The 18498-nt window shown below is 39.0% G+C and overlaps 4 protein-coding genes and 1 pseudogene across 5 annotated transcripts; 2 read left to right on the forward strand and 3 right to left on the reverse strand.

Moving 5' to 3' along the window:
- The first annotated feature begins 467 nt into the window (after window positions 1-467).
- On the forward strand, window positions 468-1881 carry LOC129769602 (enoyl-[acyl-carrier-protein] reductase, mitochondrial). The gene is made up of 3 exons (XM_055771974.1): window positions 468-586; window positions 631-908; window positions 960-1881. Exons 1-3 carry the CDS (start codon window positions 477-479, stop codon window positions 1811-1813), a joined length of 1242 nt encoding a protein of 413 aa, XP_055627949.1. The 5' UTR covers window positions 468-476; the 3' UTR covers window positions 1814-1881.
- LOC129769600 (SET and MYND domain-containing protein 4) lies at window positions 1780-4455 on the reverse strand. The gene is made up of 4 exons (XM_055771972.1): window positions 4333-4455; window positions 4118-4235; window positions 2322-3737; window positions 1780-2262 (listed from the first exon to the last, which is right to left on the reverse strand). The coding sequence occupies exons 3-4, from the start codon at window positions 3734-3736 to the stop codon at window positions 1899-1901; spliced, it is 1779 nt and encodes a 592-aa protein (XP_055627947.1). The 5' UTR covers window position 3737; window positions 4118-4235; window positions 4333-4455; the 3' UTR covers window positions 1780-1898.
- Window positions 3930-13369, forward strand: LOC129769601 (uncharacterized). Its single transcript, XM_055771973.1, has 2 exons — window positions 3930-4211; window positions 11888-13369. The coding sequence occupies exons 1-2, from the start codon at window positions 4016-4018 to the stop codon at window positions 12832-12834; spliced, it is 1143 nt and encodes a 380-aa protein (XP_055627948.1). The 5' UTR covers window positions 3930-4015; the 3' UTR covers window positions 12835-13369.
- LOC129769603 (U6 snRNA-associated Sm-like protein LSm8) lies at window positions 4671-5201 on the reverse strand. Of its 2 annotated transcripts, none has more exons than XM_055771975.1 (2): window positions 5083-5201; window positions 4671-5029 (listed from the first exon to the last, which is right to left on the reverse strand). In XM_055771975.1, the coding sequence occupies exon 2, from the start codon at window positions 5016-5018 to the stop codon at window positions 4731-4733; it is 288 nt and encodes a 95-aa protein (XP_055627950.1). In that variant the 5' UTR covers window positions 5019-5029; window positions 5083-5201; the 3' UTR covers window positions 4671-4730. The 2 variants fall into 2 exon arrangements, with proteins under 2 accessions (XP_055627950.1, XP_055627951.1); XM_055771976.1 differs by having other exon boundaries at window positions 5086-5197.
- A 73-nt stretch (window positions 13370-13442) lies between the features above and the next one.
- On the reverse strand, window positions 13443-16893 carry LOC129766217 (protein IWS1 homolog; annotated as a pseudogene).
- Window positions 16894-18498: the final 1605 nt, after the last annotated feature.

Consider the following 18498-nt stretch of genomic DNA (forward strand, 5'->3'; position numbering starts at 1 on the left):
CGCAGTGCAGTGAACAGAGAATAGAAACTATATGAGCAGCGTTTCAATAATTGCTTATATTCATATATTAGGAAACGCTGAGTGATAAGCCACTACAATGAAAGACGTTTTTGGACTCTACAAAGAATGTGATTCAAATGTAAATTTATCTTGCAGCACATAATACCGGTAATTGTTGATTTTCGAATGATGTATGAAAGCTGTGTGGAACTAAGTCTGTTTTGCGTCAAAAAAATATGAAAAATATGGCGTCGTTTGCTGTCCCTATCGGTCTGCTTTTGTATCGTCCCATTGAAATCCCCGTTATTTCGGGCGGCTAATGAAGTGAGATGGCCCAAATCACATTACTCTCGAGAATCTTCGCTACACGTCACTTGTGGCGCAGAATAAGGCTTATGTCACATTAAGCGGAGTCGCCGCCGCGGATATCACGACGGTTATTTTCTTCATTTGAAAACCGCCCCGCTCTATGTGACATGGCTCATTCACAATACACTGTAGATCCTCCGCTGAGGTTTTACTCGCGTAATCCGCGGCGGCGAATCCGCCTAATGTGGCATCAGCCTAAAAGGGATTATTTAACTGTGTGAGTATTGTGTGTACGATACAAAAAATCCAGCATACCTGTAGTAAATGTCAAATCACTTTGCACTGTATCTTCGATATCGCGAATTACGTTGTTGTTCAGTGTATCATGTCCTTCCTATTTGGACGTACTAAGCTCATATCCGGTCATTCGCGCCGTCGAATGAGTGTGATTGCATCGGTTTTGCGATACCATGAATTCGGTGATCCAGCAAAGGTTCTTCAACTTCAGCAGGAAACAATCTCCGATCCCACCGGCGACGAAGTTCTTATCAAAACACTCTGTGCACCAATCAATCCTGCGGATATTAATACAATCCAAGGTAATTTCAACTGCGGACAGGAATGCCTTGATAAGACGTTATATTTTTAAGGCAAGTACCCGGTGAAACCACAATTCCCAGCGGTAGGCGGAAATGAATGCGTTGGCGAGGTGGCTGCCGTCGGAAGCCAAGTTAATGGTCTCAAAGTAGGCGATCGAGTTGTTCCGTTTGCCACGGGTCTAGGAACCTGGCGATCGCATGCGGTGTGCAAAGCGGCTAATCTGATGAAGGTTCCGCCAAACATTGGAATTGCAGAGGCTGCCACAATCACAGTTAATCCTTGCACTGGATACAGGATGCTGAAGGATTTTGTGTCGTTAAAGCCGGGAGATACAGTTATACAAAATGGGGCAAATTCTGCGTGCGGACAGGCAATCATTCAGCTCTGCCGAGACTGGAATGTTCGGTGTGTTGGCATCGTGAGGGATAGACCCGATTTCAGCAAACTGAGAGATTATTTGAAAAATCTCGGAGCAGCTGAAATATTAACGGAGGAAGAGCTCAGATCGACCAAGATATTCAAGGATGGAATATTTAAGAAACCAAAGCTAGCACTCAACTGTGTCGGTGGGAAGAATGCGTTGGAAATGTCTCGCAATCTGGATAATCACGGCATCATGGTAACGTATGGAGGAATGTCCCGGGAGCCGGTTACAGTGCCTACGGCATCACTGATATTCAAGGACTTACGATTCGTCGGTTTCTGGATGACCCGGTGGACTAAAGAGAACGCTACTAGCCCCGAGCGAGAAAGCATGTTTACAGAACTGTTTGGTTTAATTGATAGAGGAACACTAAAGGCGCCGGCCCATGAAATGATTGCATTTAAGGATTACGTAACTGGGGTTACTAACGCACTCAATATTCAAGGTTTTGTTGGGAAAAAATATTTATTAAAGTTTTAGGCATTTTCAGCTTGGCATCAACATCGATATAATAAATCTATCTAAACGTTAACAAATTTTTAAGATGATATTGAGCTTCATTTAATTATAGAGAGCAAAGATTCCTGTACTTTAACTTTCTCGATTGTGTGGAGAAAACTATTTGGTAACATCTCAATAAGGCCTCCTGGACTGAGCTGAGCTCATGGTTGGGATAGTTTGAGTCAAACGTGTTTAAGAAACGACAATATTGTGGAATTTTCTTCAACGCTGTTTCCATATCATGTTTCCGTAGCAGTTCCAGCTCGTCGAAATTTATCGGATGTTTGGTTTTGGTAGGGATTTTCACAGTTGGCAAATCGTAATACAAGGCGTAGTTTTTTCTGCAGGCTTCACATTGACATTTGAAGTAATACTGGGCGAGGAGCCCAGATTGCCGTTCCTGCAGAGTTTCGAGGCAGTGATGGTAGCTGAAAAATATTTAGAAACATTATGAGCACAATACTAGAGGTAAGTTATCATATATTACCCATAATTGTCGAACAATTGTCCTCCTTTTGCTATGGGCCTATTGAGAAACGCCACAACAGCCCCATCGGATACGGTCAATCTTACCACATTTGGCGCACACGAATGATTTATCATACTCAATATTGGGAACGATCCACATCCAAGAAATTCACATTGGTACTGTTCATACGCTTCGGGGCAATAATTCATGTACATCAATGAGTGCATGTTGACGGGAGCAGTTTGAGCATGCCGGAAGATAAGTGATTCGATGAGATCCCGATTCGATTGATTGTCTTCGCAGAGCTTGCTCAGTTCAGTTTTACTGCATAGCTGATCACTCATAATGATTGCGTATATTGAGCGTTGAATTAGATCACTGGGAGTACGTAATTTTTGATTTGTTGCTAATATGTGGATTGTGCTGTATATTTCTTTTGGGTCAATCGCATTCCAGTTTAATTGAAATGGATTCAGAGATAGTTCGTCTATCGATTCGATATGAAGTCGCAGCTCTTCCAAGTTGGAATCAAACGTTCTAATGGCCACTGTTGTCGTTCGGAGAGCCATTAAAATGACCTTTGTGAATAATTTATACATATCATTGATGATAGGACATTCAATACGATGATAACTTTTATCTGCATTCTCACTGCATTTCTCAGAACAAAACATTGTAACCGAACAGTTTCTGCATGGTATCAGAGTTAAGAAGGAATCCTTGTGACAATAGTCACAATTTAGATATCTCAAATCCGCGACTAGTAAACGAGAAAAGGGTTTCTCCACGATGACCACATCACCAGCGCTCAAATTTCGATTTGTGACTATGTACCGACCAAACTGCTCATTTTCCATCAGTTCTAAACAGTCCGAAATGTGGGGAGCGTTGGGGTTCGGCTTATAACTCAACTTTACTTCTCTTTGTTTGCTCTGGCCCGGATGCTGTTTGGAAGGATCGTTAAGATTGCTCAAACAGTCAGCTTCTCTCTTTGCTAGTTTAGCCATCAAACGTGAAGGATAACCATTTTGTCGAGCAAGTTCAATGTTTTCCAAACATTCGCTGTATTCCTTCAGTTCAAAGCACACCGCCGATCGGTTGGCGTAAGCTATAGCCAATGTTTCTGAATTTGTTTCCGCCAGAGCGATGCTTTCATTATAGCGTTCGATTGCTTTTATGTATTGTTTCACATTTGGATGAAAATATTCGTTGCCCTTTTTCCGACAAGCAATCGCTTTGACGTCGTTCTTGCAGTCACCATTTAGTTCGATACTGTCCTGCAATTTTGAGCTATTCAGCAAATGTCGAACGTATTTTATTATCTCGTTATCCGTACGGCACGATAGTATTTCGTCTCCCACGTCTTTTTGTATATCAAGTTTAACGAGTTTTATCCAAAGTGCCGAATATAGATCGTATGCGTCCGAGAACATTCTGAAAGTTAATGCAAAATGAATTTAACATTACTATCATAAAAGAATTAAACAACGAGCATTAAATTGGAAACTATTAACGAATGATTTCCGTTTCTAGACAACATATACTTAAATCTGTGCCACATGTTTGGGAACCAAAATAACCTGGCGAGTGCATATACCAACAATTTGGCTCACCATGGTTTCCGTTGCCACAAACAAACTGGAAAGTATACCACAACTTTGAAGGCGGATATATTTATCCTGACATTCTTTAGTCAGTTTTCGCTAGTATACATGTCCTCCGGTAGTTTTCTATTCCATAGACTATTGCATATTGTGATCACTCTCAGTAAGACGAGAGTGTTTGAATCTAGGAACAAAATGGCCATTACAAACCTTTTTATTATATTGAACCTCGGTTGTGAAATGCTGTACGTGATCGATCAACGTTTGAAAGCGCAAACGATTCCTCTGGACAAATCCGCACAAGGTAAATTTCCCAGGTTCGCAGGAACTAGACGGCAAAAAATGAGTGTTATGAGAAAACTAAAAAGTTTCGGCAGTACACTTGTTTATTGAGTGCATTCAAAATTGGTAAAAAAAAATAATACTTAAGTCAGCCGGGTGACGTCTTTAGAGAACCCCCATTGAACTGACAGGAGCCAACATATCGGGTATCCCACTGACATTTTCCCTTTGTTTTCATATGAATTGGGTATCCCACTGACAGTTCTGCTTGAGATTTTGCTAACGATCCTAGCATCAATCATAGCACCCGGCTGACTTAAGTTGACCGGCGGAGGCAACCTGTCACATTTAGGCGAGCTTATTTTTAGAAATTAAATCGAAACTAGGGGTCTTTCATTGACATTTTGATATATGGGAGAAAGTGTTACGTGACAGCCCGAATGTTGCATCGTTTCAAAACATACTTCAATGAAACAACATATTTTCTCATACACTGACTTTTATTTTCTTTCGCTTCAAAAATAAATAATTCTCCATATGGTTAATGCACTACCGGTTCGAGTGGCATTCCTCGAATGGTTGAAAAATCTATCTTGCTATCAATACTTTCGTCCAGTTGACCGATCACAGCAACATTATCCCCACGGATAATGTGTAATCCAAGTACCACTTGCTCGATGCCTGCATTCATCGAGTAAACACGTTCATGCGACTCGTCCAGGATAATGTTGATTGTTTGGTCAAATCCTTTCATCGTACCTACAAAGTTGCGACCATCGGCTGTGATGATCGATACGGTGTTATTCACGTATGATTCCAGTCCAGACATTGCAGCTTATTCTGGAAACAGACCATATACAAGATTGATGTTTGAAACTATTTTCAATGTTTACCACTTTTGTAGCGCCTTATATTTTGCCTTATGACTGGCCTGTTTGTTTTTAGAATATTGCAACACATATATCTTTCAAATTTAGGCGGTAAATGTCAAATCTGCTAGAATGTTTGTCACAGCTCTACGTAAAATCGAATAGCGAATTCGTTTTTGTTTAGTTTCAACCAGGGGCTAGACATCAATTGAATATAGGCTACCCAAACACATAGTTTTCATATGCCTGAGCTTCCTTTCCGAAATGTGTTTTCTGAAAGTACGATCAATTTGTTCCCATTGGTAGTAGAGAAACATGCATTCCGCCAGGATTAAGACACGATGAAAAAATGTTAGTATTTTTTAATATTAACAAGCGCGACATTTTTTTCTTAGACGCAGAAACTGATCCATTTCTATTTTTCGAGAACTCCCACAGTTATGCAAAAATGGAAGATGAACAAGAATGGCTACACCGGCCGTATCTCTGGTGATGAGTTTTTGCAAGCGATACTCTTCCATATTGAAATGTGATCATTTTTGCGATACGCTTCCATTGGGTCGTCTGGAAAGCTCGTGCCCCCACTGATGACAATTCTAATTCACACATAACCAGAATCTTATTGAGATCAAGAATAATCCTCGGTATCCGATACATCAATTAGCAGATTCACTACAGTTATATGAACCCATCGTTCATGAGCACCTGGCCAAGCTTGGTTACGTAACATGCTACAATATATGGCTAACATATTATTTGACTGAAAAACAACGCATATCCATCTGCGATGCGCTTCAAAGACGCTATATATTGTAAATCGTGACGTATGATGAAAATCAAATCATTTACAACAATGTTGAATTGAAAAAAATCTTGGGCAAGCGTGAAGAACCCTCTCTCACCCGATAAAAAGTTATGCTCTGTGTTCGGTGGGATTGGAAAGGAATTCCATATCATTGCAATCCGTCAATAAATCCCAAAAAGTACTGCTCACAACTGAAAAAAATTAAGTAGGCGATCCAGAGCTTTTCTGAGGTGATTTTAAGGCCATGATTAGCCAATATGATAAGCACTGCGTTCCTCCAGGGCAATTTCAAACCTAATTCCTCTTTGACAATTCGGATGAATTTGTTTTTAGTATTGCTGGGATGTGTTACTCCACCCGCAGTACTCACCAGACATTGCACCTTCAGATTATTATTTGCTCATGTTCCTGTGAGAACTTAGTCGCACTGAATAACATGAAAAGCACCATGCCCAGTTTTTTGACGAGAAAGCCAAACCGTTCGCTTGGCGTTCATGTGATGAACTACCGTTCTCAGAACGCTCTTTTGTTCACTGTTTTTGGCGAACTAGTTCTTTCGTGAACGGTTTGCCCACGTATAAGCGTCACCGGAGTCGAAATTCAATAGATAGCAATTTTATTGTTCGCATGGGCACTCAGTTATCTTTTGTATTCTTGTTGCCTTGTTATTTGCAAATTCGATTCACGCTTATCACATTGGCCGCAACTACCGGCAAGGAGGGTAATTTGGAATTTCATGGGCCAATAGGTATCAACTTAGCGACTATCGCAAGAGGTATAGGAACCTTGATCATGTTTTATCAAAATGATGAGATTCCTTCCTAACGAACAAAGCGAGCAGACAATCTTACTAGTGCAAAACACTTAGGTTCTGTAAACTAACCTCCATTACGCTCAGCATCGAGCGTGCTATCTAAGAGTTTCATCAAAGACGCTGTGGATCTAGCTCTATTTCAAGAGTGTTTGGTTGCCTTGTTGTTTGCAGTGTTATTTTTTAGCGTCGCAAAAATTCGTGTTTGGAATTTGCGGTTTCCACGTATGAAGGCCACCAGAGCGCAATTTTCATTATGAATTTTCATTAAAATTTATTCTAAGGTCAATGTAATGGCGACGAAGTCTCCATCTATCGAGGTGAGGGAATCCGATTTGACCGCCGACGCTCCGTCGGAAGCGGCGGTCTCTCGCAAGCAAACATGTGTTCCTCCGATTACCCGGTTATTTGAAAACATATGAGACGACAGTTTGGTCGGACGGCATTCGTTTGCCTAGTGCATTACGTTTTCCCGGTTAATTTTTGCTTTGAAATATTAGTGACGCTCCGGCGGCGTTCATACGTAAATATCGCATTTTCGTAGCACCATAAAACAACAAAACAATACAAAAGATAACTGAGTGTCCATGCGAAAAATAAAATGGCTATCTAGTGAATTTCGTCTCCGGTGACACTAATACGTAAGTACCAAGAGTATGTATCGAAGTGCACCGACGGAAGTTTGACGTAGGACTGATTGTTAGGAACAAGTGTTCGTGAGTTAAGTTTCTTTTAATTTCTTTCAATTGTTCAAAAGTCCGTGAATTTAGCTCTTGCGCTACTTCAAATGGGCCAGAAAGGGCCGTTCGTTGCATGAATGGGAACCTTCAAACGGATCCAGCTTTTGTCTACGATTAGAAAATGACTTAAAGTTTTCAGTTACATTCTGTGTGAACACGTTGTTACAAGATATGCGGTAAGTTATTTGACTTTTACACGAGAAACTCAGAAATTCTAGTACTCAGTACACACACATTCCTATTTTATTCGTGAAATCATTTAATTGTTCAATCATTGTACCTTTTGTATTAACGCCAAAATATTGATGAACGAATTTTGGTCTAAAGGGCGCTACACATACAACGTTCCGTCAATGTAAATGAATGAAACATCAAATATTTTCCCATGAAAAGTGGTATGTTCACATACACCATCAACAGCAACTTCGACGTCGGCAAGATAAGATAAGATAAGATAATAGTTGACGGGATGGCGATGGTGACGTAGATCACCTCCACAATGTAGTTATCTCTTGCTTACTACTTCCATGCCAATTTCAATGTCAAATAACACGCCCGAACTGTAGTCTGTGAGTGGTAAAGTTCGAGAGTACATGTGTACCAGTGCAAGTCGGATAAAATTGATATGATGAAAAATCTGCCGACCAGAGCGTGAATCGAATCCGCAACTACCGGCAAGGGGGGCAATTTGGAATTTCATGGGCCAAGCGGTATCAACTTAGCGGCAAGAGGTATAGGAACCTGGATCATGTTTTATCAAAATGATGAGATTCCTTCCTAACGAACAAAGCGAGCAGACAATCCTACTAGTGCAAAACACTTAGGTTCTGTAAATTAACCTCCGTTACGCTCAGCGTCGAGCGTGCTATCTAAGAGTTTCATCAAAGACGCTGTGGATCTAGCTCTATTTCAAGAGAGTTTGGTCCACATAGGAAGAACATTAGGTACTCAAACAGGTTCATGCTTGCTGGCCATAATGGAACGTGGAAGTTCGATTACATGATATCGAGCAGGATGCAAATTGCATTGAACCTTACAAAACCTTGGATTATCACAGAAGGTTTATGTATAAATCCCTCAAAGACTATAGTTGTTTCTTTCACCCAAAAGAAGAACCAGCATCTGAAGTGAAGATGGGGGAAGAGGAAATAAAACGCAGTCTCAGTTAAATATCTAGATAATGCTAAACTAAAATGAAATGCACCTTTAGATTCAATCATCAGTAAGGCCAATATTGGCATGTGTTAAACTGGAAGATATGGAGCATTAAACCAAAGATTGTTATGTATATCTACACTGCCATTATGCGGCCTAACATAGCCAATTCATCATCAGTATGATGGTCAAAAACTAAGAAGACTATAACTTCTAAAAAGCTAAACAAATTCCAATGACTATTACTGGAGCAATGTGAAGGACACATCCAAAAGCATTAGAGGCTATCCTTCACCTGTTACCTTGAACCAAAATTTTCAGCTAGAGGTTAAGAAAAGCGCTTTAAAGCTCAATGAAAGCACAATGGAAGAAAATACTAGACGGGAACAAAACTGGCCACTTGAGCATCCTCAATCTCTTACCCGAACCTCAGAAATGGACAGTGATTAGATGGGACATAAAACTTACTGTGACATTCCATACAGGGTAATCGAACCTTCACGTTCAGTATGGTTAATTTTTGCTTTGAAATATTAGTGACGCTCCGGCGGCGTTCATACGTAAATATCGCATTTTCGTAGCACCATAAAACAACAAAACAATACAAAAGATAACTGAGTGTCCATGCGAAAAATAAAATGGCTATCTAGTGAATTTCGTCTCCGGTGACACTAATACGTAAGTACCAAGAGTATGTATCGAAGTGCACCGACGGAAGTTTGACGTAGGACTGATTGTTAGGAACAAGTGTTCGTGAGTTAAGTTTCTTTTAATTTCTTTCAATTGTTCAAAAGTCCGTGAATTTAGCTCTTGCGCTACTTCAAATGGGCCAGAAAGGGCCGTTCGTTGCATGAATGGGAACCTTCAAACGGATCCAGCTTTTGTCTACGATTAGAAAATGACTTAAAGTTTTCAGTTACATTCTGTGTGAACACGTTGTTACAAGATATGCGGTAAGTTATTTGACTTTTACACGAGAAACTCAGAAATTCTAGTACTCAGTACACACACATTCCTATTTTATTCGTGAAATCATTTAATTGTTCAATCATTGTACCTTTTGTATTAACGCCAAAATATTGATGAACGAATTTTGGTCTAAAGGGCGCTACACATACAACGTTCCGTCAATGTAAATGAATGAAACATCAAATATTTTCCCATGAAAAGTGGTATGTTCACATACACCATCAACAGCAACTTCGACGTCGGCAAGATAAGATAAGATAAGATAATAGTTGACGGGATGGCGATGGTGACGTAGATCACCTCCACAATGTAGTTATCTCTTGCTTACTACTTCCATGCCAATTTCAATGTCAAATAACACGCCCGAACTGTAGTCTGTGAGTGGTAAAGTTCGAGAGTACATGTGTACCAGTGCAAGTCGGATAAAATTGATATGATGAAAAATCTGCCGACCAGAGCGTGAATCGAATCCGCAACTACCGGCAAGGGGGGCAATTTGGAATTTCATGGGCCAAGCGGTATCAACTTAGCGGCAAGAGGTATAGGAACCTGGATCATGTTTTATCAAAATGATGAGATTCCTTCCTAACGAACAAAGCGAGCAGACAATCCTACTAGTGCAAAACACTTAGGTTCTGTAAATTAACCTCCGTTACGCTCAGCGTCGAGCGTGCTATCTAAGAGTTTCATCAAAGACGCTGTGGATCTAGCTCTATTTCAAGAGAGTTTGGTCCACATAGGAAGAACATTAGGTACTCAAACAGGTTCATGCTTGCTGGCCATAATGGAACGTGGAAGTTCGATTACATGATATCGAGCAGAATGCAAATTGCATTGAACCTTACAAAACCTTGGATTATCACAGAAGGTTTGTGTATAAATCCCTCAAAGACTATAGTTGTTTCTTTCACCCAAAAGAAGAACCAGCATCTGAAGTGAAGATGGGGGAAGAGGAAATAAAACGCAGTCTCAGTTAAATATCTAGATAATGCTAAACTAAAATGAAATGCACCTTTAGATTCAATCATCAGTAAGGCCAATATTGGCATGTGTTAAACTGGAAGATATGGAGCATTAAACCAAAGATTGTTATGTATATCTACACTGCCATTATGCGGCCTAACATAGCCAATTCATCATCAGTATGATGGTCAAAAACTAAGAAGACTATAACTTCTAAAAAGCTAAACAAATTCCAATGACTATTACTGGAGCAATGTGAAGGACACATCCAAAAGCATTAGAGGCTATCCTTCACCTGTTACCTTGAACCAACATTTTCAGCTAGAGGTTAAGAAAAGCGCTTTAAAGCTCAATGAAAGCACAATGGAAGAAAATACTAGACGGGAACAAAACTGGCCACTTGAGCATCCTCAATCTCTTACCCGAACCTCAGAAATGGACAGTGATTAGATGGGACATAAAACTTACTGTGACATTCCATACAGGGTAATCGAAACTTCACGTTCAGTATGGGATGAAGGTGGTCTCAGTGTTCGAAATATTTAATGTTCAATTGGGTCGAAAATGGGTATGAGAACAGGTGCTGAAGAGTATGGCATCAGAATAAAAATTTAAACAATAGAATGAAGAAATTTCTGTCTCAAAAGAAAATATAGACATGCTAATTTCCTTTTTTTAATCTAACTAAGAAAGGCGAGTTTGGTAAAACTGTACTCGATTCCTGGCCATTGCGGTAGAGAGAGAAAAGAACTAGCAGATGAACTTGCAAGATGCATAGGTTTGGTACAAGATGATATATGTAGCTTTTGTGATGCATAGAGTGAATCTTCGAACATTTGCTATGCAATTGTGAAACTCTAACAATACCATTGATAGTTTAATAGTTTCGTTAGTAAGGTGCTTCCAATTGTGTGTCTTGCAAATTTTTCTTCGATGAATTCCTTATCATCTAAATAGAAATCATTGCTTCTGAATTGTTCAAACCAACTTTTCACTCATGCTTACCGATGGAGTACATTCTTTTTAAGCTTCGACTAGCAAACTATGACTATCAGCTGCACATATCTTTAGGAATAAATAATACAGTAAAACATTACGCAAATGGTGTATTACGAAATAAAATTTGAATGCGATAAAAATGAAGATTATTTATACATCAATCAAGTTACAAGCATTACGTTCAGACCCTGGAGCGAACGCTTTTTAGATATATTTGTTGCGAATTTCAACATAATGCAAACAGTACGACATCCGCCAGATATTACAGATTCTTGAAGTCATATTTGAACACATAATACAAGATGGAGCAGAAGTGATTTCGTGTACAAAAATTTTAATAGCTCTCTCTCTCTTTTTTTTTTACTCTCTCTCTCTCTTCCCCAATAGTTCTGCGAGAGATAACCGAAGTGTTGTTGGATCCGAAGTTTCTTCATTACATATCAACAGCATATCAGCATAATATGCTAACAGCACAACAAACCAGGATACTGCTTACGGATATTGCCTGCTGCTCTCTCATGCGCCTCGACGTTAGCTCAATGGATAAATTGTGGGACCTGATGGTAATGATTTTCAAGTGGCAAATGTATCTAACGTACAAAAAAACTCAAGTTTTAATGGATCTAACCTTCCGCCATCTCGATGGAATTGGCCGACTTATTCCGGAAATGCGGAAACAAATATTGATCGACAACGTGAAAAAGTCGCTAATTGAAATGTGGGAACCACTTTGTGAAGACGATCAGACAATTATCCATCGGAGAGTATACAAGTGGCTCAAACCCTACACAACTAAAATTTCTATTCTGATTCGGATGGGTCTGCAGAGACATGATGGGGAGTTCGAGGCTGAATTGCATAATAATATTTTCTATAATTATTATATTGATAACATTGGAGAGAATATCTATTCTAAAACAGCGAACCTCCAGGTATTGAAGGGTCAAATGAGCCATTTGGAAAAGAATAAAACAGATTTGGAGCAGGAAGCTTCGAGCAGTCATGAAATCGATACACTTGTCGAACAATTGAATATTCAACACTCTGCGGAAAATGATCCGGAAGATGGTTCATGTGCTTCGGGTCATACACCGAAAATGGAATCTGTACACGGGGGATTGAATGAAATTATGATAGATCATAATGGGGAATCTGATGTTAACTCTGAGGGCATCTCTGAAGTTAAATGTAAGGACGAAAGTAATCTTACCAAATTCATGAAGAAAATCAAAATGAACGATAGCGATTTTATAGTTAATGATGTTTCCATTATAAACCCGAACGAAGAACTTCTCAAAATGTTTGACCAGAATTTAGATTTAAAAGATAATTAAAGTATTTATATCCTATACTTATAAAATATACATACACATACACATTTGTATTCAGTGATTTTTAAAATACTTGTTGTACGTTCTATACTATCGGATATACATCTATGAAAAGTGTGATATGAATTAAAAACAGTAGTTTTTGCACAATTTCTCGTGAAATATCTTCAATGTCCATTAATTATTAACTAGTAAAAGTAAGTTTATTAAGTAACTTGAAACTATGGCTTAAGACTCGTTTGAAAAACAAATAATGATTGTGTCAAATTGAGAGGAGTGATAAAATTACAAGAATAAATAAGATTCACTTCTTGAAGAATATCTTTAAAATGACTACATTATTTTTATTGGCTGAATCAATTAACTTGAATAATATATAAAACAAATGAATTGTTTACTTCCATGTGCTAGAAAAATAATGAAGAAAAACAGAATATTGTGAATACTTAAATTCTAATAAATGAAATCTTAGAATAGGAAACCAGTTTTGGTAATAATAATTGGGTATCCTATCATCACTCGAATAAAAGGTATTACACGGTAAGGGAACACTATTCTATCATTTGCGCAACTTACACGAATAAAGTGTGAAACACATACAACGTCACCGTCTACGTCCCGTCAACTATTCTCTTGGATTTATTTTGCCGACGTCGAAGTTGCTGTTGATGGTGTATCTGAATGCGACCATACGATTTACATTGGGAAATATTTGATGTTTCATTTCTTTATGGTGACGTGACGTTGTATGTGTATCGCACTTAAAAAAGAACGACCGTTCGTTCACTCTTTTTGATGAACTAGTTCTTTTGAACAGTTCATGAACGATTTGCCCATCTACATACGACCCCAACAGCCCCGCAATTACGTCACGCCGCGTGTGCTAACAATACTTGCTATAACATCCAACTGTCGCGATCTATCGCTTTGTAATCACAATCTAGCGCAAACATCGCCGCTTTTTCGTGTAAACGAAGACGAAGCTAATTGTCAGCCAGCGATTGAATCTGTAAACCAAATTCATCCCAAGTGCTTCATTTATTTTATTCCAAAAAACAAAGGTAACTGTCTATTACAACGACAAAAACGATGCGATGCGCCATTGAGCGTCTATATTTATGACAACACACAACTTCCAAATAAACTACCAATACGACGTGTCGCTTAAAGATCCCGGAGTCCAGTCTAGAGAAAGCGGGGCTGATTCTGATGCGCGAATGAGAAGTGACAGCTCGGAAAAAATGTCTCACTCAATTTCCGAAGGCGACTATGGTGAGATTTTTACCTTGAATGAACTCTCATGAACACTCACTCAATTCTCGTAGGCGATTGCAGTCAAAAAACTTGTCATTTTGTGACTTTTGAAGTCGTATCCTCTTTTGTTATCGACTAGTACGAACAATGGAAGCCAAAAAATGAGTGCGATTTGCGTCTCCATTTATGATAGAATTATATATTTCAGGTTACGTGTGACAATTCGAAAGCAGTTTCAGGAGTTGATAAGGAGGATGGAAAAAAAATCTATTGTGACTAGGAACCTCAAATTTTCTGAGATATAAAAAATGTCGAAGTTCACTTTTGCAGCCTAATTTTATTATCCTTATATTATTTACTTTTATGGCTTTTGACGTAGGACTACGTCTTTCATTTCTATACCGGGGTGTAAAATCAAAGTTTCGAAAACGAAAGCGTTACGCCGGAGACCGAGATTTTGAGTGTTAATAGCTCCTAAACAACTGAACGAAATGGTATGATAAACACTTCATTCGAAAGATAAAATGTCTACGCGTTCTATACTTGTTACTTTCTGATCCAAAAACTTGTTTCAATAGTCTTAAATTTGCTTTCAAAATAGGCTATTGAAATCACCAATCGGTATATAAGCGAGCGCCGCTCGGAAATCCACTCAGTTCTAATTGAACAGCGATTGGAGCATGTTGTCGCTGTTGTGGTGAAGCTCTTCATTTATCATGAAAGCGCGGATGAACGGTGTCACCAAAAGCCTGTTTGTGCACCTTAGGCCAGAAGGGAATCCATCAGGAGGAGAGTGATGCTATAAACGGTTCCCCGGGAAGATCTCGAAGCAGTCGCTACACACACACATACACGCACGGAATTCTTTCCGTTTGGATCGAGAAAGATCCGGAAAATAATCTGCCAGTTCCTCTAGGAATTTAAAAATACATTCATGTGAAAGAGTTTATTTGAATGTTTTCTATTCATGTAACACTGTGACCAAATATGTTTCAATCAAATGCTATTAACAGATGGTTATCGAGTTATTAACCACTGGTGGGCTTCCAGTATCAAGGAAAATGTGGAAATATCTAATCGTTACTGAAAATAATCTGCCAGTTCCTCTGGGAATTTAAAATTACATTCATATGAAAGAGTTTATTTTAATGTTTTCTATCCATGTAACACTGTGACCAAATACATTAGGTTTTGTGATTTTTCAATCAATCGCAATCAACAGGATAGCTTCTGAAGATTATTCTTCCCCATCAGTAGGATATTTCCGTATCCAATATTGGATGCATAAAACCTTGTGCCTCCAACGTAACGCTCTCGTTTTCGAAGTTCTCCAAATATTCATTCATTCAGAATGAATTCAGATTCAACTTCATACAATCAACGATAGTACTACGTCACCCTTGCGGTTATACCATAGATATAACCCACTTCCTGTTTTTTCTCTGGAACTGCAGCTTCAAAGATGTAGGAATAATTACCCGACTCATATCAATATCACTTGTTGATTTTGGCCGAACAATGTACTCCTTACCCGAAGGCATGGGAACGCGAGCCCATTTTACCCATCCTTTACTTCCGGATCGTAATACACCCCTATAAATGAACGTATTTGATTATAATAAAGAAGTTGCTTCCTATCATCATAATTCTTACTTATCAGCCTCAGTGAACGGTAAGCCCTTTTTGCTGGTACTGCTCTGACCCTGTGGGTCCGGCGAGGTTTTGCGTTTTTTGGACATCTGCTGCAAGTCTCGTTCCTGGCGTTCCTCACGTGATATCGCTTTGAAATCGGTGCTCAGGTTGAATATAGGTCGAGCCCATTCGGATATCAACTTTCCAGCGCGCTATCGGTTTAGTTTGGATTCTCGAGGTTGCTTTTAGAGGGACACCTTCCCGGTTATTTGAGATAGGACTTTTCAATACAAGGAAACTGAAATCCAAACATTAGTTAATGGTAGTCTAAACACTGCAATCTCTCCGACAATCTTACATCGAAAAGAAGTTCCAGAATAGATTCTCGAATCTGCAAACAAGGCAACGATTTGTTCCGTAACGGAGCTTATTAATCCGTCAAAACGTTTAGTACGTTATGCTCGATGAAGGCAGGCTGAAGATCCTTCGTGATCAGCTGGGACATGGCAAACTTGAGATGGTAATTTTCTTGTCTGCTGGCTTATTCTCTTTGTTGAGTTGGCGATCTCCTTCAGCTGCATGTCATCATCTATCCAAAAGGCGAAACTGCTCATTATCTATGGATAAAATTCAGCTTTTGGAATTTTATTAAATGCGATAATAAATATATCTTACCTGCATGGCTTTTATGTGAGGAGACTATAAAATTAAAAACCTTTTCACCAAACTTTTAGCGGAAATATTACGGAATTAGCACCAGACACTAAATCAAAACACGAATGCAGAATCAAAACACGGATACAGAATCAAAACAATTGAAATAACATCGATAATATTAATGCAAAGGGGCTATGAAAAAAAACCGATTTGAAAATATATTTTTTTATCTTCTTATCCCAGTGATATTATTTTTCATCAATTATAAGAGGAAAACATTGATAAAGATTAACGGAATTATTTTCTGTACATATTTGTAACAAGGAATGAAAATTTTTAAAACAAAAGAAATATATATTCATGAAACACATTGAATACATAAAGCCTTTGCAAAAAACACAAGCTTTGACATATATTTCAATGAACACTGCACCATTTGTAATTCATTGAGTATTTTACTCCAAAATGAACCTCTCACGTCAGGGCAATCGCCTTCAGCGATACGGTGACCTGGGTCATGTGACTTTGAGGAGTTCATTGTTGTCACATTCCATTCGCGCTGGAGAATCAGGCCCAGCATGTCGGCAGCGTACAAAGCTCAACACCAACCACACACAAAATATCGCATTTTCGATAAGAAATCATAACGCTTTTTCCGTATATCACATTATTTTTAAAATTCTGAAATAGACGAATCAACGTTAGATTTACAATTAGGATTGGGCGATCTTGCATCGATTTTTTAGAAGATTTTCCATTCCAATTTCCGATTTTTTGGATCGATCACCAGAAAATCGAGCAAATCGTGTTTTTTTGCTTTCGATTTTTTCGATTTAAAAAAACTTTTTGTAGATTTGTTTTCAGTATACATTGATTTTAATCTTACCAAAGACCACCTACTGTAACCAGTGGCTCATAGGATAACTGAACTAGATGTTGACATCAATTCCATACGAAAGGTTGTTTTTTTAGAACTGGCGCCAACATCAAGAATCGGCTTCGACTAAATAACAGACGTATGGCACGATTGGTTTTTATGTGATCGTTGTCAGTTGAGTTCTGGGCAGATACCAGTTGATGAATTATTAATAATGTTTCTTCAATTAACTCTGTCAATAAAACAACTCCCTGACGGCACAAGATGAATGCCCTGGAAAAAGTTTTTTTTTCTGTACATCTAAATTTGGTGTGGCCTTAATGCTGAGGAACAAAACAAAATGCACATCAGTATACATTCATTAGTTGGCAGCGCATGTGGAGTGAAGATGAGTTCGGTCGTTGGGTACACACGATTATCCCTAAGATCTCAACGCGCGATATCTCGGCTTATGTTCAATTTATGCGATTGTGGCGATGACTACCACGACGTCGAGCATGTTGTCTGGTCGTGTATGCGGTTCCATGCTGCTCGCTCTCAGCTCTCCAGAGTATTGAGCAGACTATCGGATATCCCCGTCCGGGATATCTTAGGTAGCCGTGATCCTGATCTTCTGCTATCTATAACTGTTCCTCAGAAACACCGATGTCAACGTTTAATGATGTTTCCTCCGTTGTATCCCTGTATCATATCCCTCCTATCCGATCGATAAACTTCTATTTGGCCATGGCAATACATACACATACTCTTTATAGATACACGAGACGAAGGTTGTTCAGGCCTCTGATCATTTAACAATAGCCAAAGATTGTACCACTCATGACAACTCTACACGAGCTGAAGATTGTGCCGGCCAGTGACCATTCAACCCTGGATTTCTCGAGTCAATAGAGATGCAGCACGAATGATATAGGGTGCAGACTAGGGGGGCGTTGCTGGCCAATGGTCAGCTGCACCCCAATAGAAAAGTATTCCGTATCGGCCACACGCACAGACCATTGGATACTGCAACATCCCAAATAAGAGAATATAATGTAATACTAACTTCGAGTAATCGGTTACATATTACTAACATAGTCGTAAGGCAAAAATTGTCGAAATATCAAACTCCCGGCCCCGTCAGGCTAACGTCATATGAGCCTTTATAAAAATATATATTTTGAAGAAATATTAAATTTATATTCCCTGTTTAAAAAAAAGACGACACTCCTATAGAAAGAACAGAAAAAATGGAAGAGAGCTTTTGG

The sequence above is a fragment of the Toxorhynchites rutilus genome, chromosome 2 (genome assembly GCF_029784135.1).
Source record: "Toxorhynchites rutilus septentrionalis strain SRP chromosome 2, ASM2978413v1, whole genome shotgun sequence".
In the NCBI taxonomy this organism is placed as follows: domain Eukaryota; kingdom Metazoa; phylum Arthropoda; class Insecta; order Diptera; family Culicidae; genus Toxorhynchites; species Toxorhynchites rutilus.